The 24,111-nt window shown below is 45.5% G+C and overlaps 1 protein-coding gene across 4 annotated transcripts in view; it reads right to left on the reverse strand.

Annotated features, from left to right (window-relative positions):
• The window catches only part of LOC121273482 (neprilysin-like), a 248,314-nt gene that overhangs the window by 33,068 nt on the left and 191,135 nt on the right, over positions 1 to 24,111 (reverse strand). For all 4 annotated transcript variants that reach the window (XM_041180668.1, XM_041180654.1, XM_041180674.1 and 1 more), the window contains exons 15-17: positions 20,278 to 20,355; positions 15,606 to 15,709; positions 8,008 to 8,066 (exon numbers count right to left, since the gene is read on the reverse strand). In XM_041180668.1, coding sequence (XP_041036602.1) covers positions 8,008 to 8,066; positions 15,606 to 15,709; positions 20,278 to 20,355 — 241 coding nt within the window. The remainder of the gene's footprint in view (positions 1 to 8,007; positions 8,067 to 15,605; positions 15,710 to 20,277; positions 20,356 to 24,111) is intronic.

A 24,111-nucleotide genomic window follows, 5' to 3' on the forward strand; every position in this document is an offset into this window, starting at 1 on the left:
AATTTGATTTCATATTTGATCCTCTATCTCTCCCTGACTGTTTGGGGGCCTATACCACACACCCAACATCATGTTTGCCCCTTTTGTGTTTTTTTATTTCTACCCATATGGCTTCCTTTAATGACCTTTCCAAGATATCATCCCTCCTCACTGCTATAATTGATTCCATGATCAACATTGCGACCCCCATCTCCTCTTCTATCTTGTCTGAATACCCTGCAACCAAGAATGTTGAGCTGCCAATCCTGCCCTTCTTGTAGCCAAGTCTCGGTCATAGCTATGATATCACACTCCCACGTGTCTATCTGTGCCCTCAGCTCATCTGTCTTATTCCTCAGGCTCCTTGCATTAAAATATATTCCACTTAGCCTTGCCAAACTCACTTCTTTCTTATCGAGCCTATGTTTCCTCTGCCTTCCAGACTCATTTACTAGCATTTTAACTTCTAATTCCATCCCAGCCTCTCTTCCTTCTGAACTACTTTTCAGGATCCCACCCCCCTGCCAATTTAGTTTAAATCCCCCCCAAAAGCATTAGCAAACCTCCCCGGGAGGATGTTGGTCCTGTTCCTGTTCAGATGTAACCTGTCCGACTTGCACAGGTCCCACCTCCTCCAGAAACAGTCCCAATGCCCCAAGAATCTAAAGCCTTCCCTCCTGTACCACCTCTGCAGCCATGGATTCATCTGTTCTATCCCTCTGCTCCTGTGCTCCCGGCTGCGTGGCACCAGGAGTAATCCGGAGATTATTACATTTGAAGTCCTGCTTTTCAATTTCCTACCTAACTCCCTAAAGCCGGCTTGCAGGACCTCAATGACATTCATAGAACCATAGAACACCACAGCACAGGAAACAGGCCATTCGGCCCTTGTAGTCTGTGCCACAATATTATTCCGCTAGTCCCATTGACCTGCACCTAGTCCATAACCCTCCAGACCTCTCCCAACCATGTATCTATCCAATTTATTCTTAAAACTTAAGAGTGAGCCCGCATTTACCACGTCAGATGGTAGCTCGTTCCACACTCTCACCACTCTCTGAGTGAGGAAGTTCCCCCCTAATGTTCCCCCTAAACCTTTCCCCTTTCACCCTAAAGCCACGTCCTCTCATGTTTATCTCTCCTAATCTAAGTGGAAAGAGCCTACTCGCATTTACTCTGTCTCTACCCCTCATTCCTGCTAACTTCAGCAACGACAATTAAAGCAATTTAAATTTAACAGTGACATGTCCAACAGTGCTTCACCAGAACAAAGACTGAAAATGCTGGAAAAACTCAGCAGGCCTAATAGCATCTGTGGAGAGAAAGACAGAGTTAATGTTTCGAGTCTGTATGACTCTTCTTCCATATGACTCTTCTTCAGACTCTTCTTCAATATCTTCAGAGTCGTCATACGGACTCCAAACACTAACACCGTTTTTCACTCCACAGGTGCTGCCGGACCTGCTGAGGTTTTTCCAGCATTTTCTGTTTTTGTTTCAGATTTCCAGCATCCGCAGTGTTTTGCTTTTGTCTTAGTGCTTCACCAGAACCTAAGCAAACAAAAAAACGCCCCTTCTCTCACAAAGGAACTCACACTGTCATGTCAAATATGCTTAGGCCGGAATTTTCTGGCCCTGTTGGTGCGGGACTAGGGGAGACAATGTGGTGAGAAGGCCAAAAATCCGTTTCATGCCTTTGTGAAAACAGTTTGCGATCATCTGCTCGACCCGTCAATGGCGGGTGGGGGGGGGGGGTGGCGTTTCCCGCCGACACACTTCAAGAACCTAATTTCAATACTTTAGCATCTCATTATCAGCCCTGCTCACCGGAATCATCCCCCCCCACGTCAAGTATACTGCCCACGTCAGGGTGACTTCATGACTGCCTTTAAAAGGTGTGCACCTGGCGACCTGAGCTTTGAGGGGAACTCGGAGGTGAGTGCACACAACCTGGCACAATGCTCCTGAGCATCGCCCACACTACGTCAAGGGATGGGCACTCGTGGGGGCGGGGGGGGGGGGGGGGGGGGGGGGGGGGGGGGGTGGGGGGGTGCGCACAGGCAAGTTCCTTTTTCCCCGGTGTGTTGCCGGGGTAAGTTTGGGGGATGGGGGTTGGCGGGGGTTCAAAGCAGCACAGACTGAATTAAGTGCTCAAGCACATACCAGGGGGGTGGTAGGGAGAGGAGGGGGTGAGGGAGGCAGCCACACACTTGGAAAGGTTTGTTAAAAGTGAATATTCTTCCACAGCTGAGACCGTTCAGCAGTAGCTCCGTTGACGCGCTGGGAGTTGGAGCCTCTGAAGCTTTTCTGCTCACTCAAGCAAGGCAAAAGCATGAAAGTTCCACCAAATGCTCCAGAACATTTCACCCCTCAGGCACAGACTGCAAACTAATGTGTTTTTTTAGGGGACAGCAGAGCAATTAGCCGACTGTGCAAGTTGTAGAGTCCCCTTGCGAGAGGCGGCCATCGAGCAATCACTGGTGGAGGTGCTCACAGCCCCTTGCAATGTTTGTATTCTGGTTTGGACTAGTAGCCCTCATGGTTCAAGCTAACAGTGCAGCCTTGCTCTGCAGGTTAGGAGAATGCCTGTGCCTGAGCTGAGAGCACAGCATGCAGTCCAATGGCCGAAGCTGCCGCCAATCGGTCAAGTAGCGTGGGGCAGAGGTGGGTGGAGCTTTGGACAGCCAATGAGTGCACTACACACTGGCCATCCAAGTGGTGGCCAGCACTTTCCTCCATGTGTGAAGGGGGCTTCAGGCTTAACCAAGAGAGGTTCTTGGGACACATATTCTAACCAACGTGTCCTCTCTTTGATCCTGCAGGAGGAGAACTTCAGAATCATGGAGCCTCATGGTTTACAGGAAGCAGAGAAGAAGAAGAAGAGGAGAGCAGCAGAGGTGCCTGGCTCGGCAAAGGGAGGAGCACCTCCCTCAAGATGAAGGGGTGGCAGGGTCTGCTGTGCACCCAGCTGAAGATCCACAGAAAGCCATCGCTCGTAGGCACCTCGCTAGACCCAGGGTCTATAGATGGCACTTGTCATTCTGCAGATGACTGAGAACCAGTATTGCCAAAGACTGCGCATGTCTATAGAACTGGCAGGTCACCTATGTCACCTGCTGCAGATTTGGTGCTATGGGGACATGAGGGGCATCCACTGCTGGGGGCCATGAACGTGACTGTGGTGCTCAATTTTTATGCCAGTAGCTGCTTCCAGGGTTCCACAGGTGATGGGATCTTACTAGCCTCTATGCACAAGTGTATCCAAGAGATCATGGACGTCATCTTCATGAAGGCACAGAACTTTGTGAATCTCGCCCTGGATCAGGAAAGCCAGGGAGCAAGAGCACTTGGATTAGCACAGATCTCAGGTTTTCCACAGGTGCCTCAACTGCACTCACATGGCGCTTAGGTGGCCATGGCAACAAGCAGTCAACTACATCAACTGTGAGGGCTCCCACTCGTTGAATGTTCAGTTGGGTGTATGCAAACACTACAAATACATCCTACAGGTCTCTATATGATTCCCAGGGAACGTCCACATTTCGTACATCTTTAGCAGGTCTCAGACCCCTGATGTCTTCCAGGGTCCACAGATGCTGCAGGGTTAGCTCCTCAGGGACAAAAGCTGTCCATAGAGGATGTGGCTGATGATGCCTGAGCAGTGGCCTCAGACTGCAGCAGAGCAACTGTACTACGAAGCTCATGCTGCGACCCGCACTTTGGTGGAGCAAACGATAGGCCCCTCAAGTCTGCTCTGCCATTTGATAAGATCATGGCTGACCTGGTAGTAACTTCAAATCTGCATCCCACCTAACCCCGAAAAACCAACACCCCCTTGCTTACCAAGAATCAATCCACCTCTGCCCAAAAAATATTCAAAGACTCTGCTTCCACTGCCTTTCCAGGAAGAGAGTTCCAAAGACTGTGAGAGAAAAAAATTCACCTCATCTCCGTTTTAAATGAGTGACCCTTTATTTTTAAACAGTGACCCCTCGTTCTAGATTTGTGCACAACAGGGAACATTCTCTCCACATCACCCTGTCAAGACTCCTAAGGGTCTTATATGTTTCAATCAAATCGCCTCTTACTTTTCTAAACTCCAGTGGATACAAGCCTAGTCTGTCCAATCTTTCCTCATAAGACATCCTGCCCATTCCAGGTATTAGCCTGGTAAACCTTCTCTGAACAGCTTCCAATGTATTTACATCTTTCCTTAGATAAGGAGACCAATACTATACACAATACTCCAGATGTGATCTCACCAGAAGCTTAACCTCCCTACTTTTGTATTCAATTCCCCTTGCAATCTATTAGCTTTCCAAATTTCTTGCCTTACCTCCACACTAGCCTTTTGCAATTCATGCACTAAGAAACCCAGATCCCTCTGCATCTCAGAACTTTGCAATCTCTCACCATGTAGATAATACGCACTGGCCAGACGAGGTAGGTGCACTCTGGAGGTCCTCATAGCTGCAAGATTCATGGAGGATGATGACAAGATGCAGTGAGGACAGTCCCGATATCCTCACCTTGCATCTATGAATGTTTGACTGCTGTGTGGCTGATGGCAACGCATATACCCAAAGTGCTCAGGATCATGTCATGGAGATGCAGCAGAGGCCCCAACAGTCACCAGATTTCAGGAGGATGATGATGACATGCAGTGAGGACACTCCATAGATCTTCACATTGCCTCTGTGACTGTCTGACTCCTGTCCGTCTTGTGCTCTGTGATCAAATCCATATTGTGGAGATGCAGCCGTGAAACTTTAAATGCATCTGATCCATTGTCAGGCTTCAGCATCTGACGCCTTCAGGGGCACAGCGCTACTGGTCACAGATGCTGAAGGGATAGGGGCCAGCCCCACCTCAAAGGTACTGAGAGCACGCAGAGAGAATGATGGAACTCCATGACGCCAGCCCACGACATTCTGGTAGCACTGACAAGCATCATTGAGGTGCAGGTGTCATTGATACATCCAATGAGTGTGAGGTCAGACCACCACTTTGGTCTGAAGGTTGCACTCTGCAAAGGGGACAGGCCCTGGAGTGCTCCTGCCTTTATCTTGTGTAGGAACCAAGGTTTCATATCCGAGTGATATGAACACTGCTCATCAAAACAAGGAGCCATAGGCAGGGAGACATTCTTGGGAGTTTATTTACAATAGTGAACATTATGTACAAGTGATTAACACCCATACCCAAACTGTGCAACTACATCTTCTTAAGCTTGGCCTAAATAGCCAAGTGGTTTTGGTACTGGGTTTATAACCCCAAGATCAAGAGTTCAAATCTCACAATGGCAAACTATGTAACTTCATCTGAAACAGATGGAAACGGGTTTGTACTCGAAAGAGTTACATCTTCTTAACCTTCCTAATCCTGCCGCTATGTCTTAGTGCCCCCCCGACATGCACAGTCAAGCTGGAGGCAGCTGCCGACTGCTACGCCTGTGATGACCTTGGCGGGGGTCCTCTGGAGAGCCAAGATCTAGAGGGCCATAACCTACTTTCAGGGTCCTGCTGTGGGCTGGCTGCACCCTCCTCGACCTGTTGAGCTGGAGTTGCTGGGGTCACAGGAAGAAGGGATTTGGATTGGCCGGACATATCCGGAGTCACCTGGGTGGATGGCCCTGGAGCATCGATCCTCCTCCCTATGGGTGCCCGAGGGCCCCTGGCTGACTCCCACTGAGGTGTGTGTCCCTGCGCTGGGGGAGGGTGTGGGTGAACGCTGTGATGGGTTGTCAATTAGGATGTCATCAGACTCTTCTTCTGAGGTGTCTTCAAGTCTTGAGTTGAGGACCCGGCTCATGGACTCCCTCAGCTGCTTCGCAGATGTGCCGGCGAAAGCAAGGAGAGATAAGTAGTGCATGGCAGGGGACTGTGAGACAGGGGAACTCACTCACAGCATGGTTGTCCGATGGATGTTGCACTGATGGATCCTCACTTGGTTGAGAACCACCAGCCCCATCGTCAGCACAGGAACGATCCAGATCATTGCCAGCCAGCTGGATGACTCTATTTTTAAAGCTTGTGAGGACCTTGATGTCGGGCATTCCTTCCCCAGTTTGCATCCTCTCCCTATTGTTGTGTGCCAGCTTGTCCTGCATTAAGGCAGATGGAGAGAGTATAAGCAGGATGCCTGCCAAGCTAGATGAGAAGGATGCCTGGCATATGTGAGTGGTGAGTAGTGCCATGGATGGGATGAGGGCATGATTCAAAGGGCATATGAAGATATGTGTGAGAGTGAATGGTGATGTGCCTAGAACTGGCAGTGAGTGAGATCCCTGTAGATGTGTAATGGGTTTGAGAGTGTGTGAGTTGAGAGTGATGAGAAGACTGACTTACCCTGGTGGAACGGAGGAGATCATTCATCCTCTTTTGGCACTGGATGGCTGTCCTCTTTTGCATATCATTGGCACTGACCACCGCTGCCACCACTTCCCATGCTGGATTGGTGACCTTGCTTGCTGGTTTTCGCCCAGAGCAGGGGTAGAAGCTTCACAGAGGAATTCCACTGTGTCCAGTAGGCACCCAAGAGAGGCGTCGCTAAATTTGGGGGGCAGCATGTTTCCCCACTTTGGGAGCCACGACTTTGCAGCAGCTAGGCCTGTGCTGGGACACCCTTTAAATATGGCACCTGGATTATTGAAGGCCTGAGATGGCAGTGGGGGACAGAGGCCAGTGATATGGAGTGTTTCCCGTGCATGCATTATTAAAAAGGCCAGGAATGGGACGATATGTCACGGAAACCCACCACTGCGGCCAGCGGATAAAACGACTTTTTCCACACCTGCTATCACCTTTAGTACAAATCTGGGATGATTCCACCCTATATATCTGTTGAGAGAGTGGCGTAACATAAATGAGTTGTATTTTTGGTTGAATTAATTAGTTAATGGGAAGCACCTTTTCAGTAGTTTAGTATATTAGTTGCCTATTAAGGAACGTTTAGTCTATGTTAACTTTAGTTGGTCTGGTTACAATAAAATGTGAAATCTGGTTGTGTGACCCTTTCTGTTGGTCACTTGGAAATTCATATCTCTTTTCAAAAATGAATTGTCCCCAAGGGTTTTGTTACAAAGTGAATAAAACCCTAGGATATTTTGTAATTTGAAGCCAAATTTCGGAGAATTGCTGGGGCTCTTTTCTTTGGTAATGGGAAGACTGAGGAGTGACCTGAGAGAGGCCCCTAAGATTAGGAAAGGGTTTGATAGTGTAACCACAAAGAAGATGTCTGCAGTTGTGGGTGAGGACAGAACTAGGGGCTATAAATATAGGATCAGTCAGTGATAAATCTAATAGGGAATTCAAGAGAAACTCCTTTATCCTGAGAGTGGTGAGAATGTGTGGCTCGCTAACAAATAGTTGAGGCAAATAGCTTAAATGCACTTACAGGAAAGCTGGATACACATGTGAGAAAGGAATAGAAGGGTACATTGATGGGGTTAGATGAAGAAGTTGAGAATCAGGTGGAGCATAAACACTAACATACACTCAACACAAAAACAGAATTACCTGGAAAAACTCAGCAGGTCTGGCAGCATCGGCGGAGAAGAAAAGAGTTGACGTTTCGAGTCCTCATGACCCTTCAACAGAACTGCTGAAGGGTCATGAGGACTCGAAACATCAACTCTTTTCTTCTCCGCCGATGCTGCCAGACCTGCTGAGTTTTTCCAGGTAATTCTGTTTTTGTTTTGGATTTCCAGCATCCGCAGTTTTTTATTTTTATCACTGACATATACTCGTTGGGCCAAACGGCCTGTGTTGTTAATACTTTGTAAATGCAGAAACCCCCTTCCGATGACTATTCAAGAGTAGAAGTGAGGTTCCAATAAAAAAGACCAATATCAGCCAACCTTTTAAATAGGCATCATTGTAACCAATATCTGACTATGGGATTGCACGGCTTAAGTTCAAATTGTACCTGTAAACATAGAGGTCAGTGGATTGTGTAACACAAACAGGAAGTAAAGTTTATCTTTTTAAGGATGCAAATAAACTAATAGATTTTTAATGAAGAGTTGTACCTATTTGGTTTCTGCTTGATGAATAAAAGGCATTTACTACAGCAGCTCCTGATATCCACCTGCAAAGCAAACCAAAGACAAAAATTAGCCTGACTTTCCTCCTCATATCCTTTGCCCTCCTTTGTAACCTTTCACCTCTGCATCAGCTCCATTCTGCTGGCAAAGGGCCCAAATTTCATTTAAGGCTTCTGAACTCAACCCTCTTCCCCTCCCTCTACACTCAAAAAAATCTGTAGGCAGAGCTGCTAAATTGTGGGGCACAAAATGTTGTACGAGATATGTAAAGTTCAACTCTAGCAAAACCGGAGGCAATGAGAATCAGGGGGAAAATTTCTCCACTGGTTGGAGTCATACCTAGCACGAGGAAGAGGTTGTGATTGTTGGAGGTCAGTCACCTCAGCTCCAGGACATCACTGCAGACGTTCCTCACGGTAGTGTACTAGACTCAACCATCTTCAGCTGCTTCATCAATGACCTTTCCTCCATCATAAGGTCAGAAGTGGGGGTGTTCACTGATGATTCCACAATGTGCAATACCATTTGCAACTCCTCCATAGTGAAGCAGCCTGTGCCCACATGCAGCAAGACCTGGATGACATTTAGACTTTGGCTGATAAATGGCAAGTAACATCCATGCGGGGGAAGCAATGGTGTAGTGGTATTGTCACTGGACTAGTAATCCAGGGACCTAGAGTAATGTTCTGGGCACCTGGGCTTGAATCCCACCACAGCAGATGGTGGAATTTGAATTCAATAAAAATCTAATGATGACCATGAAACCAGCAACTATTGTCGTAAAAGCCCATCTGGTTCACAAATGCCCTTTAGGGAAGGAAATCTGCTGTCGGACCTGGTCTGGCCTACGTGTGACTCTAATGTGGTTGACTCTTAAATGCCCTCTGAAATAGTCTAGCAAATCACTCAGTTGTATCGAACCATTACAAAGTCAATAAAAAAAAAATGAAACTGGACAGACCACCAGCATTGACTGAAGCACCTGAAACAATAATGGCGAAGTCAGCCCTGTCGACCCTGCAGAGTCCTCCTTACTAACACCTGGGGGCTAGTGCCAAAATTGGGAGAGCTGTCTCACAGACTAGTCAAGCAACAGCCTGACAGAGGCACCCTCACAGAATCATACCTTACAGATAATGTCCCAGGCACCATCATCACCATCCGTGGGCATGTCCTGTCCGGGCAGACATGGCAGCACAGTGGCATACTGTGGGCAGGGAGTTGCCTTGGGAGTTCTCAATGTCAACCCCCATGAATCCTCAAACATTGGCAAGGAAACCTCCTGCTGATTACCATGTACTGCCCTCCCTCAAACATCACTTGGAGAAAGCACTGAGGTGAGGGTGTCAAGAGCCCACAATGTACTCTGGGGTCGGGGGGCGGGGGGGGACTTCAATGTCCATCTTGAAGAGTGGCTCAGTAACACCACCACAGACCGAGCTGTCCGAATCCTAAATGACATAGCTGCTAGATTGGGTCTGTGGCAGGTGGTGAGGGAACCAACAAGAGGGGAAAACATACTTGACCCTATCCTCATCAACCTGCCTGCCGCAGATGCATCTGTATATGACAGTATCGGTAGGAGTAATCACCGCACACTCACATTGAGGATACCCTCCATCGTGTTGTGTGGCACTACCACTGTGCTAAATGCGATAGATTTTGAACAGATCTAGCAATTCAAGACTGGGCATCCATGAGGTGTTGTGGACCATCAGCTGCAGCAGAATTGTACTCAAACACAATCTGTAACCTCATGGCCTGGCATATCCCCCACTCTACCATTTCCATCAAGCCAGGGGATCAACCCTGGTTCAATGAAGAGTGCCAGGAGCAGCACCAGGCATACCTAAAAATGAGGTGTCAACCTGGTGAAACTATAACACAGGACTACTTGCATGCCAAACATAACAAGCGGCAAGTGATAGACAGAGATAAGCGATTTCACATCCAAAGGATCAGATCTAAGCTCTGCAATCCTGCCACATCCAGTCATGAATGGTGGTGAACAATTAAAAAACTCACTGGAGGAGGAGGCTCCACAAATATCCCCATCCTCAATGATGGAGGAAGCCAGCACAGCAGGGCAAAAGATAAGGCAGAAGCAATCGCAAGAATCTTCAGCCAGAAGTACTGAGTGGATGATCCATTGTGGCCTCCTCCAGATGTCCCCAGCATCACAGATGCCAGTCTTCAGCCAATTCAATTCACTCCACATGATAGCAAGAAATGGCTGAAGGCACTGGATACTGCAAATGCTATGGGCCCTGACAATATCCCAGCAGAAGACTTGTGCTCCAGATCTTGCCATGCTCCTAGCCAAGCTGTTCCAGCACAGCTACAACTCAGGCATCTACCCGACAATGTGGAAAATTATCCAGGTATGTCCTGTACACAAAAAGCAGGGCAAATCCAACCTGACCAATTACTGCCCATCAGTCTACTCTTGATCATCAGTAAAATGATGGAAGAGTCATCAACAGTGCTATCAAGTGGCACTTGCTTATCAATAACCTGCTCACTGACACACAGTTTGGGTTCCACCAGGGTCACTCAACTCCTGACCGCATTACAGCCTTGGTTCAAACATGGACAAAAGAGCTGAACTCCAGAGGTGAGGTGAGAGTGATTGCCCTTGACATCAAGGCCGAGTTTGACTGAGTGCCCTAGCAAACCTGGAATCAATGGGAATCATGGGGAAATTTCTCCGCTGGTTGGAATCATATCTAGGACACAGGAAGATAGTTGTGATTGTTGGAGGTCAATCATCTCAGATCCAGCCCATCACTGTAGGAGCTCCTTAGGATAATGTCCTAGGCCCAACCATCTTCATTGCTTCATCAATGGCCTTCCTTCCATCATAAGGCCAAAAGTAGGAATGGTCGCTGATGATTTCACAATGTTCAGCACCATTCGCGACTCCTCAGATAATGAAGCAGTCCATACCCAAATGCAGCAAGAACTGGACAATATCCAGGTTTGGGCTGACAAGTGGCAAGTAATGTTCGCGCCACACAAGTGCCAGGCAATGACCATCTCCATCAAGAGAGAATGTAACCATTGCCCCTTGATGTTCAATGGCATTACCATCACTGAATCCCCCACTATCAACATCCTGGGTGTTACCATTGACCAGAAACTGAGCTAGACTAGCCATATAAATATTGTGACTACAATAGCAGGTCAGAGACTAGGAATCCTGCAGGGAGTAACTCACCTCCTGACTCCCCAAAGCTTATCCACTATCTATTTACAAGGGACAAGTCAGAACTGTGATGGAATTCTCTCCACTTGCCTGTGAGTACAGCTCCCACAACATTCAAGAAGCTTGACACCATCCAGGACAAAGCAGGCCATTTGATTGACACCCCATCCATAAACATTCACTCTCTCCACTAGCGATGCACAGTGGCAGCAGTGTGTGCCATCTACAACATGCACTGCAGGAACTTACCAAAGCTCTTTAGACAGCACTGTTCAAACCCACAACCACAACCATCCAGAAGGACAAGGGCAGCAGACACATGGGAACACCACCACCTGGAAGTTCCCCTCCAAGCCACACACCATCCTGACTTGGAAATATATCAGCCGTTCCTTCACTGTCACTGGGTCAATATCCTGGAACTCACTCTCCAACAGCACAATGGGTGTACCTACCTCACAGGGACTGCAGCGGTTCAAGAAGGCTGTGTGCCACCACCTTTGCAAAGGCAATTAGGGATGGGCAATAAATGTTCGCCTATCCAGCGATGCCCGCATCCCATAAATGAATTAAAAAAACACAAGTGCCACAAATGTCTATCTCTAACAAGAGAGAATCTAACCACAACTCATTGATATTCGGTGGCATTACCATCACTGTAGATATGTAAAATTCAACTCCAGTATAATTGAAGTCAATGGGGATCAGGAGGAAGACTCACCACTGGTTGGAGTCAAATCTAGCACAAAGGAAGATGGTTGTGGTTGTTGGAGACCAATCGTCTCAGCCCCAGGACATCACTATATACCCACCTTTGGCCCAAATCCATTAATAATTTTGGCTATTGAAAGGCTATCAATTTGAGATTTAAAATTAACAATTGATTGAGCATCACTTGCTGTTCCTGGAAGTGTTCCAAACTCCTACCACTGGCTGTGTCAGGAAACATTTCCTCGTTTATTTCCTGAAAGGTCTGGCTCTAACTTTTAGACTCTGCCCCCAGTCCTGGGCTCCCCAGCCAGCAGAAGTAGCTTTGCTCTATCTGCCCTATCTGTTCCCCTTAATGCTTTGATGAAGTCATGCCTAATACTTCTAACTTCCCATGAATACAGCCTTAGATTGTGCAATCACTCCTCATAATCTAACCCTTGGAGACCAGGTATCATTCCGATAAACTTACACTGTTATCTTTCCATGGCTAATGTATGGCCTTCCTATGATGTGCTGGCCAAAACTGCTCACAGTACTCCAGGTGTGGTCTAACCTGGGTTTTCTTTTATAGCTGTAGCATGACTTCTACCCCCTTATATTTGGTAAGGTAAATAGCTATAACAAAGGACCATAGGTATTTCTCTCCAACAGAGAGAGACAATTGGTTATACACAGCTTGAGGGGCACCATGTTGCAAGTGTGGGGCAAGGTGAGGAGACAGGCCTCCAGGAACAGCCAGCATGGGGATTGAACCCACGCTGTCGGAGTTATTCTGCATCAGACTCTAGCCATCTAGCTAACTGACCCCACCACCCCCATATTTGATTTCCCTAGATATAAAGACCTGCATTCCACTAGCCTGTCAGGTTATTTTCTAATTATTTGATCATTTATGTGATAGAAGGGGGGGGCAAATGTGTCTGTGCCTTCTGAAAAATAGCTCTCTAATCTTAACCCACTTTCCAGCTCTTGGCCTGCACTCTGTAGGTTATGACATCTCAAGTACGTATATACGGGGAGGATCTTTCCCTTGTTAGGTGGGCTAGGTGGGGGCGGTCAGGAAGCCAACCTCCAACTGTGATCAGGGCCGGACCACAATTTCACACTGGCCAGCCAATTTAGGTCTGCCCAGCGTGAATCCCCCCGCAGCAGCACTTTGCACTGTCTGTGTGGAGGTGGGGAGGAGGGTGAGTGCACAAGTTCACACGTGCGCAGCGCAGCTTCTGGGAGATGAAGAGTTCAAAACATTAAAAATAAAGATTTTAACAATTTTATAAAACATGTCCCCTCATGTGACTCTGTCATATGAGCAGGAACATGTCATAAATGAAATGTTAACATTTTAATTTTATTTTTATTTGCTGTCGGAAACCTCATCCCACCTGTGGATCCTAAAAACTGCAAGGGCTTGGCCATTTTGCCCGCCTGCCAACTATAATGTTGGATGGGCAGTGAAAATTTTCTTTCAATTATAACTTTAATAGGCCTTTTAATTGTCGGCGGCGCGTGCCTGCCGACTGAAATATCGTGTGTTATTTTACGCTCGGTCGTGTTGGGCGCATACCCATCCAACGAGCTGAAAATTCTGAACTAAGTGTTTTTTTAAATGCAACGAGAGTTCCTGACTCTATCACCCTTTCAGACAGTGAGTTCCAAACCTCCACCACCCCTTTGGGTGAAAATATTTCTCCTCTAATCCTTCTGCCAGTTACTTTAATTCTATACCCTGAGTTATTGACCTCTCTGCTGAGGGAAATAGGCTCTCCCTAGCCACTCCATCTAGGCCCCTCTATACACAGAAGAAGAGTAATTCAGAAAGTAATTGTTAGAAAGACTACTGTTGGAATACTATGTATGATTATAGGAGTTATGGTGTAGCTAAGAGAGGCTGCAACCCTGATTCACTGAGATGTGGTTTGGGATGAGGAAATACACATCCAAAGAAAGGCTTGAAGGATTCTAGCTTTTCATTAGAATGGAGAATATTCAGAATGGGATGATAGAAATATTTCAATTTGCAAAAGGATGAAATGGTGTAAAGAGAAGCAGATTGTTTCCAGTGGTTAAGGGGATTAGAAAGGACATTGATGTAAAATTAACTTGGCCCAGAACTTGCTTTCAAAATAAAGGCGCATTTAATGGTGCTTGCTGTGTCAATTTGTAAATCATCCCGCAATTTAGGTTAAGGGAGAGATGCCTCGTGAATTGTGAAGCATCACAAGTTGCTGGTATTTGGTCTGTTCCACTGTTAGCCTCATAAAAACAGCAGCTTGCCCACAACCTCCTTGTGAGTTTCAAGAACTTGTGGAATTTGAACAGTAAATTTGAATTAAACTCATTGTAGAAAGATTGAACCGCAGCTTAATAAGATTTAATAATGGGATAATTGTTCATGTAGTGCAAATTAACCTCTCCAGCCTAGAAAGCAAACAACTTGAACTGATGCTAGTCTCAGTCCTGTCTGAACTTCTTAGAGACCTAATTTTTTTTTTTAAAACTTACTTTCCTTTTGTGTCTCCTCTTCTCTCTCTCTCTCTCTTAATACGTTTTCTCTTTCCCTCTCTTTGTTTCTCTTTCTGAACCTGATTTGACTCTACTTCACCCCATTTCCTTCTGGTTTGATCCTCTGTCTCTTTCTCAACCCTTAACTTTCATTACTTATTGAGACAGACAGTTCAATCACCAAACGTCTCCTCACTCTCACTGCGCTGTAATCAGCTCGCAATTCTAGCAAACTGGGTCACAAGCTCTTCAAACTGAAGAGTGCCAGAAAAGTCTAACTAATGGCATGCATCGCATGATATCCTTATCTGGAAAGGTCAGGGACAATTGCCTTAAGAATAAGAATTGGAGATACTTTTTAGCACAGGGTATGGTAAGCTTGTGATTGAAACATCTGAGAATAGCTTAGAGAGGGAGTGTAAAGGAAAGGAGGAGAAAGGGATATTGGAACACGGTGAGCACATGTGATTAAGACTAATTCTCATGTACAGGATAAGCTCCTTAAGCTCCCTCTTCATATCTGTGATTTCGACGTAAATCGAAAGTTGGTGGTCTGGTGACATTGAAAGGGTTTCAATAGTCTGAAATTCATTCTTTGCCAAGATTTTATTGTTGGGAAACAGTTTCCCTCCAATTCTGAAATCTTCAGAAAGAATAAATTTGAGTAGTGCAGTGTGCAATATCATTAAAACACAAGGAAGAGGAGATCGGAACATCTATTATCAAAGCTCAAACACTGCCCAAAGCACTATTGATTGAACAAGGAAAGAATGGGATGGAGATAGGGTGAAAGCTACATAGCGCAGAGAATTATTTATTGAAGAATAACTTTGTTCTGGTCTCCTGTGTAGAAACGTATCATCGAATCATAGGATGATACAGCACCATAGGAGACCATTCCGCTTATTTTGCCAAAGACTCTTTGGTAGACATATCCAATTAGTCCTATTCTTCTGTTTTCCCCCATAACCCATCAAGTATTTATCCAGTTCCCTTTTGAAAGTTACTATTTAATCTATTACCACCGCCCTTTCAGATCACATTCCAGATCACAACTCATCTCACCTCAAGTCCGAGTCCTCCTGCCACTGGTTTTGTAAGACAACAAATGCTTGTGATTAGAAACAGTTAAAAGTGCACGAGAGAATAATAAAAGAATACTTACACTTCTTTGTTAACCTTTTCTCTTAGCTTTTTCAGATTCTTCTTTTGTCTCGATTCCATATTTTGAAGAATATTCTTGAAATATTCATCGATACTGAAATGCAACTGAATGGAAAAGAAATGAATGGAAATTTACATAGCTGATAGGAAGCTGATTTGCTGCTAGCGCTTTTATAGCATATTGACAAACAACCACTTCCAATTATGTCGGAGGAGAGACAGATAGAGAGAGATGGAGAAGTTTAAGTGCAATAATTCTAGAATTTAGCGTCCAGACAGTTGAAAGTATGACCAACAGTGGTGAAGCATTGGAGATAAAACCAAAGAAGTTAATGTAACACAGGAGGAAGCATGAATAACATGTTTAACCTGGAAAAGTCTCAAACAATTGATTGACGCAGTTACCCCTGGTGTCCTGCCCAATATTTATCCCTCAACAAACCTCACAAAAGCAGATCGTCTGGCTGGTATCACATTGCTGTTTGTGGGTTCTTGCTGTGTGCAAATTGGCTGCAGTGTTTCTACATTACAACAGTGACTGCACTTCAAAAAGTACTTCATTGGCTGTAAAGTTCTTTGAGATGCCCAGTAGTCATGACAGGTGCTATATAAATGCAGGAAATTACTTTTTTTAATTAGTAAGCGTAGTGAGACACATGGTAGAAGATGTAGCTTTTAAGGAGGATCTTCAAGAAACAGGTAGGGACACACAGGTAGAAAGATCCAGAACATAGTGCCTAAACAGCTGAAGGCACAACTGCCTGGTGGGTCCAAGAGAATAAACATAAGAAGCTGGAGTTGGAGGAATGCAGAGTTCATGAAGGGTTGTAAGGCAGGGGCAAAAGAAATATCAACTTTAGTTCCCGTCCCAATTCTTATCAAGTGATTAGTAGAAACAGGGTTTAGTTGTGATGTCCTCCACGGTCAAATAGCCTGTTTGTATTTACTGTGTATACTCACACTTGGAGAACAGCCATTGCCTAGATTCCAATTACCCACCTCCACAGAACTACAGCCCATGCATCAACACTTTCTACCGCCATCTATCTAATCTTTTGCATTTCAAATGATTTTAAAATTTGCTCAGTCCCAACTAAACTAAGCTGAACAAACCAGGGATTAAAGAAAGCCAGTGTAATCATTAAAGAGTTAATAGCAATAAAGAAAGTTATTGTTGTCTCATGGTACCATTTGACTAAGAAACAAACAGAAGTCATTTTCTGAGCCTTTTGCATGATCACAAGATAGGTTTAGATGAAAAAAGCCTTTGGGGCCCAAATTCCTATCACAGCATCAACAATGTTACTTGTGGAGGTTATTGTCTGGGTCTCCTTTAACTTTCATGTATGAGCTGCTCTAAACTAGTCATTCACCATCCAAAACCTATGGCTGCTTGCTTCACTGTTTTTGCACATTGTTGCTCCTGGTTTATTTCTCTATCAAATTAAGCATCCAATATCCTTCTGCGGTGTCAGCCATGGCTCAATTAACATCACTCTGTGTCAGAGGGTTACGGGTTCAAGTCCTACTCTAGAAACTTGAGCAGACAATCTAGGCAGACACTCCAATGCTATGCTGAGGGATAGCAGCATTGCTAGGGGTGCCATGTTTCAGATGAGGTATTAAAATGAGGCCCTGACTGCTCTCTCAAGTGGGTGTAAAGGATCCCATGGCCCTCTTTCAAAGAACGGAGTTCTCCCCGATGCCCTGACTTCAACTAGCATCAATAGAATAGGTTGTCTGATTGTTATCTCATTGTTGTCCCTGGGGCCTTGAGGTGTGCAAATTGGCTGCTATATTTACTAGATTACAACAATGGATACATTTCAAAAGTAAAGCACTTTGGAAAGTTCTGAGGCTGTGAAAGGTGCCGTATAAATGCATGATTTTCTTTCTTTTATATAAGATGTCTGCTGAAACCCCTTTTCTCTAGGCTAAGAAGTTAGGAGGTCTATATTGTCGAAAGTGCGTCTTTCGGATGACATGTTACACTGTTGTCCAGTTGGGTGAACGTAAAAAAATCTCAGTGAACTCTTTAGAAAAAGAATATGGGACATTTCACCTGTGTCATGGCCAAAATCAATCCCTCAACCAACCTGACTGGAAAAACAGATAATCTGATCATTTACTTCATTCCTGTTTGTGGGAACTTGCTGTGCGCAAGTTACTTAATTGGCTATGAAATACTTTGGAACAACCTGAATGCGTGAAAGATGCTAAATTAATGTAAATTCTTCCTTTACTCAGAGTGTTGTTTGACAGGATGATTTGAGCTCAGCTGATACACAACTATGGATCAGGAAATGAATATTAATGTGATTTTTTTTCACTCTAGCTAAACTTTATTACCTACAGCTTGGAAGGAAGGAGAGAAATTATACGTTCGCAAAAATGGGAAGGTCACTCCAGTGCCTCGCAGTGATGCCAACAATCATCAGCTCATCATAGAAGACCTGCTCCATGAAACACAGGACCTCACCTGCAGCAACCATGGTGTTTGGGTTCGTGAGCCCCCCGTCTTTAACTGATACTTGATCCACATAGATCCCGGGCAGAATTTTACTAGTCGGTGAGTGAGGACTCACCGACACATAAAATAATGCAGTGATGTCGGGGGGAACTCCCGACATCACTGTGCCCCATTTAAATTTTCAGGAAGGTGGGAGCGCAGCCAAATCAGCCAATTGAGGCCATTAACAGGGCCAATTAAAGTAATTAAAGGACCTGCCTGTCCAACCTTAAGGCTGGCGGGCAGGCCAGGAGCCCCAGCGGGAACTAGAAAAAACATGAAACCTCATCCACGGGTGGGATGAGGTTTCATGAAGGCTTTAAAAAATTTTAATAAAGATTTTGTAAAAATTATGGACCTGTCCCAACTCATGTGACATTGTCACATGAGGGGACAGGTAAGGGACATTTTATTTTTCTATTTTTGTCCTTTTTACATGTTCAGTCAATCTCCCTGAGGCTGCACTCATGCATGCGCGAAAGAGCACACTCTTGATTTTGGGATTTCCCCCCCACCCCCCCCCTCGTCTGCACAGGGAGCGCATAGCGCTTCCCTGCGGACATCATGCTACGTGGGCCTTAATTGGCCTGCCCACGCCCACCTAAAATTGCCACGTGCCTCCGATTGAGGGTGCCAATCAGAAGCGCACCCGCACCCGCCCGCCCATCAACTCCCGCCCCCCCTCCCCCCACCTTTGGGTGGGGGGGGGTGGTGGAATTCAGGCCCCCATATCTGCAGGTGCCCTTCAGTCTTTGTGCCAATTTTTGTTACTGATTTGTCAATTCAATTCATTTGAGCAAGATTCAAAGTGGGGTTTCTAGAAACCTCTTACAGGTTCATCTCACCTAAATGGCCTGATGATACAGTCCCTGGCCTACTGCTTAACACTTTAGGTCTACAGATTTCACGCAGCTTTGCTTTAACCTGCAGTTTGCAGCTTCTTTTTCCATAGGACCTCCAGCTGTGTTTGTGCCGCTGGTTGCATTCCACTCAGGTAAACAGTAAAAGCAACTTGCAGTTATAAAGCTCCCTTAACTTAGTAAAACCTCCCAAGGTGTTTCTTCGTACCACCAAAGAACGTGACATTAGGACAGATGACCCAACAATTTGGTCACAGGGAGAAGGGTGATGAGAAGGGTGCAATGTTAAAGTGGAGAGGTTTAAGGAGGGAATTCCAGACCTGTGGAGCCAGGCAACTGGAAGCATAGCTGCCAATGGTGCAGCGATGAAAATTAGAGATGCTAGAATTGGACCAGCACAGTGACCTCTGAAACTTGTAGGGGCCTGGAGGAAGTGACAATGGTGGGGAGGGTTGAGGCATGGAGGGCTTTGAAAATAAGGATGAGAGTTTTAAATTTCCGACTCCAAACGGTTGACATGCTGTCCAGGCTTCTGTGTGTGTGCGGTGGTGCCAATCAGCTCCCTCAAAACCCAGGAGGTATGGGTTCCCTGAATATCCAGGGCTTCTCTTAATATGTTTCCCCAGCTTCCCTGATTGACAGGGTGGCTGCAAAAGGATGTAGTGCAGGAGCAGGTAGCGAAGCAGGCAGTGAAGATTGTAGCTGGGGGGGGGAAGGTACCAGGAGGGGGCAGTCAGTGACAGGGCAGCCGCAGATCAATCATGGTGGGGGAGGGGGCTTACATGGTAAGCTGTTGGGGCGCGTTATACCCTCCTGCTCCTCCTGATCCCCAAGCAGTCGAGTGAAAACCACTTACCTGGTGGATCCAACACTTCTCGCCTCCTTTCAGCTGCTGGGTTTCCTGAGATGTGGGAAACCCAGCCAGTGCGAGGTAAAAATAAAAACACAGTTAAAATAAAGCCCTTAAAATATTTCAATAACTGGATCACCTTTTGGGAGCTGATTGGCTAGCCATTCCCTATATTGCCCCTGTTAAAATCTGAAGTGGACGGATTTGAGGTGGGTTGGGTTCCTGTTTTAGTTTTCTAACATTGTAATTTCGCTCCTGGCCAAATCTACACTTTTTGGGGTGAGGGAGTGGTTAAAATTTACCCTTCTGATTGCCAATTCCATTGTGGAAACCCGAGTTGAAAATCTACCACAAAATTTTGTATTGGATTGATGTGGAGAGGAAATCAACCTCAATGAGTTTGCAGACAAAGTGACTGACATCAAATAAACCTGAAGCAACAGTAATGACTCACCCTTTTGTACTCAGCATCCAGTTTGGCATTATCCTTGATGTCGGGTGGGTATCCAATTCTCTGTCTGATAGCCCTAGCCTGGAAACAAACAGCTCATGTTAAACCATCTCCAGATCAATGTGGACAAGAGCAAAATACAGCAGATGCTGCAAATAAAAATATAAATGCTGGAAACACTCGGCAGGTCTGGCAGCAACTGTGCAGGGAGAAAAAAAATGTTAACATGTCAGTTCTGTCACCTTCTATCAGATGTAAGAAAAGTTACAAACTTATTAGGCTTTGAGCAAGTGACAGGGCTGAGTGTGTGAGGAAGAACTAAAGGAAAGTGCTGTGATAGGGTGGAAGGCAGGACAGATAAATGACTAAAAGATCCATGGTCCAAAGGCCAAAGGGAATGGTAATGGGACAAGTAAAGAAATAAAAGTGATGCCTAGATGAGGTGTGAATGGCAGGATGCTGCCATTTGAATGCAAAGTAAAAGGATTAAGAAACAAGCAGAAAAAAGAAACTGAACCAGCAAAAAATAAACATGAAACAGAATGGGGCAGAGGTTACGATCTAAAATTGTTGAACAAATGTTGAGTCTAGAAGGCTGTAAAGTGCCGAGTCCAAGACAAGGTGCCATCCCTCAAGCTTTTGTTGAGCTTCATTGGAACTCTATAGGAGGCAAAGGACAGGAAAGTTGGAGTGGAAGCAAGGTAGAGGATTGAAATACAAACAACAGGAAGCTCAGGATCATGCTTGCAGACTAAACAGAGGTGTTCCACAAAGCAGTCACCCAGTCTGCATTTGGTTTCTCCACTGTAGAGAAGACCACTTCATGAGCAGCAAATACAGTACATAAAACTGGAATAAGTACAAGGAAGTCATTGTTTCACTTGGAAGGAGTGTTTGCAGGCTTGGATGACAAGTAGGGTGGAAGTTAATGGACAGGTGTCACATCTCCTTTACCAGCATGGAAATACGATGAAAGGTCACATATGTAAAAGGTTAACTCTTGTATCTCTCTCCACTGGTGCTGCCAGGCCTACTGAGTATTTCCAGCATTTCCGTTTCTGTTGTTAATACTGAGTTCATACTGAGCAAATGCTGCATATCTTTTGGATGAGACATTAAACCTGAGGCCTTGACTGCCTTTTCAGAAGAACCCATGGCACAATTTGAAGAGTTGGAGAAATCTCTCCAATGTCCTGACAATATTCATTCCTTAACCAACATTAGTAAAAAAAACGGATTATCCAGTCATTACATCATTGCTGTTTGTGAGAGCTATAGAGTCACTTGGCCCTGCAAGTTTATTTCCTTCAAGTGCCCATCCAATTTCCTTTTGAAATTGTTGATTGATTCTATATCCACCACCCCCGTGGGCACCAAGTCATGCTGAGCTGGCTGTGTCGAAATTGACTGCCCTTCATTGCAACAGTGACCACACTTCATTGGCTGTAAAGTGCTTTGGGACACCCTGACGTCATGAAAGGAGTTGAGTGCTTGGGTGTTCTTTCGTTATTAGGTAAGAGAACTGCTGTAGGAATACAGCTGTGCTTCCTCTTCGGAGTTCAAAAAATATGGGGCAGGGGAATTTACGCTACCATTGCTTGGGTGCTAACAGAATTATAGAATGATACAGCACAGAAGGGGAGGATTTGGCCTATCATGCCCATGCTGACTCTTTGAAAGAGCTATCCAAATGGGTCCCACTCCCCTGCTCTTTCCCTATAACCCTGTAAATATTTTACTTTCATGTATTTATACAATTCCCTCTTGCATGTTGCTATTGAATCTGCTTCCAGCACCATGTGTAAAAAAAGGATTTCCTCATGTAATGCAGTGAAGCAGACCACCCACCAGTCATAGAAAGCAGACAAGTTTCATCCTAATGATTTCTATGGAAATGACAATCAAGTATCTTCTGTAATGAGCCAGCCGATCTGCACTGTTAGATTTACACCCAGGCGGTAATCGACCCTGACATTTTCTGACAGCGTGCTGTGCTTGTATGAAGAATGAAAACACTCGAATTAAACTTCACTGCATGTGTTTTTCATGTAAGCCTGACCCGAAGGAAAGGAATTTAACACATATATTTTCAGTGTTTTTCACAGGAACAAACTCTGCCCCAAGGTATATTCACTGCACGTAAAGGACAGGCAAAAGAAATAAGAGAAGGCAGGCAAATCACTGCCATGTTTTTTCATGTACGGTTGACCTGAATGAAAGAAATTTAGCATCTACATTTTAAGTGAACTCTGCCCCAAGGTTTATTCGCTGCACGTTAAGAGATAGGAAAAAGGAGTAAGAGAAAGTGTGTCAGAAAGGAACAGGATTGGGAAACCGATAAAGATAAACAGAGGAACGCCAAGGAAATGATGAGGGTTACAAAGCAGGATCACAAAGAAGTCAGAGCTGGAAGCTAAATGGAGAACAGTAAAGCATTCTTTTAGTGTGTAAGGAATAGAAAAAAAGGTGAAAACAGGTCATGATCTCTAAAAGATGGGGTGTGTGTTGTCTGAAAAGATATTGTTGAAGTCCTTGTTGCTTTTCAAAAATGTTCACGAAAGAAATGCCAGAATTTAGGGTCCCATAATGGTGAACGTAAAAGTGAATTTGAGCTTAGAAGGTTGGGGTTTAAAAACCCACCTCTGCAGTTAGTAGTCTGTAGTCAGTAGTTAGTAGTTAGTAGTTGGGGTAGTGTAGAGATAGAGTTTGAAATGTGAGCACATGTTTAGTTGCTGCTGACTACCTTTGCAAATAAACTAAGGCCAGGATTTCCCGGTCAGCAAGCGGGGGTGGGGGCAGCGTTCGTCGATGCGTAAAATGACGCAGGATGTTGTTGGGCGGAATTCCCGACGTCACCCCGCCTCATTTCAATTTTCAAGTGGGCGGGGGCTCAGCAGAATCAGCTGTGTTCCTGCCGACCTCTCAATGGCCACTGACAAAGTAATTAAAGTAATTAATGGACCTGCCCGTCCAACCTTAAGGTTGGTGGGCAGGCCAGGAGTCCTGGTGGGCTTTGGAAAAAGCATGAAACCTCATCCACGGGCGGGATAAGGTTTCATGTAAGTTTTTAAATTTTTAATAAAAGTGTTAATGAAAGTGATGGACATGTCCTAACTCATTTGACAGTGTCACATGAGGGGACATGTCAGGGGAATTTTTTTTTATATTGTTAACATTTTTAAATTTGGCGCCGATCTCCCTGAGGCAGCACTTAGCCCCAGGGAGCTGGGTGTGCTCTTTCTTCCGCATGCGCAATACAGAGCATGCTTGGGTTTAGGGACTCCCCCTCGCCCGCACAGGGAGCACACAGCGCTTCCTTGCAGACATCGCATTGGGTGGACCTTAATTGGCCCGCCCATGTAAAATGGCAGCGCGACCCTGATTGGGGGCGCCGATCGGAGGCGCACCTCCATGTGCCCACCCGTAAACTTCCCCTCCAATGGAGGGAAAATTCTGCCCTGAGTTTTCACTTATGAAGTGTCTGCCACTCAACGCTATCGTTAGCACCAACTCGGCCACCATGCGAACAGGATCCAACAAACTGGTGACTAGGATCCAACAAACTGGCGAAGAGGTTTAAACAAGCTACCAGTGTTGGCATTGAGGGGCACAGGACCAAGCCTCCTAGGGTGAAACTGGCTGAGGCAAATCAACATTGAGGAACCCCTGAGATTCCAAAAAGGAAGCTGGAAGCGCTTCTGCTTTGGAAAAGGAGTGCGTAACACTCAACAACCTGAACAACTGCAGGCTGTCTTAAGCCAAAACATGGGAGAACGGCAGAAGCAACTCGAGGAGACCATCCTTGATGACAGAGTTCAAGACGAGGTGAGCAACCCC

The sequence above is a fragment of the Carcharodon carcharias genome, chromosome 2 (assembly GCF_017639515.1).
Source record: "Carcharodon carcharias isolate sCarCar2 chromosome 2, sCarCar2.pri, whole genome shotgun sequence".
Lineage (NCBI taxonomy): Eukaryota > Metazoa > Chordata > Chondrichthyes > Lamniformes > Lamnidae > Carcharodon > Carcharodon carcharias.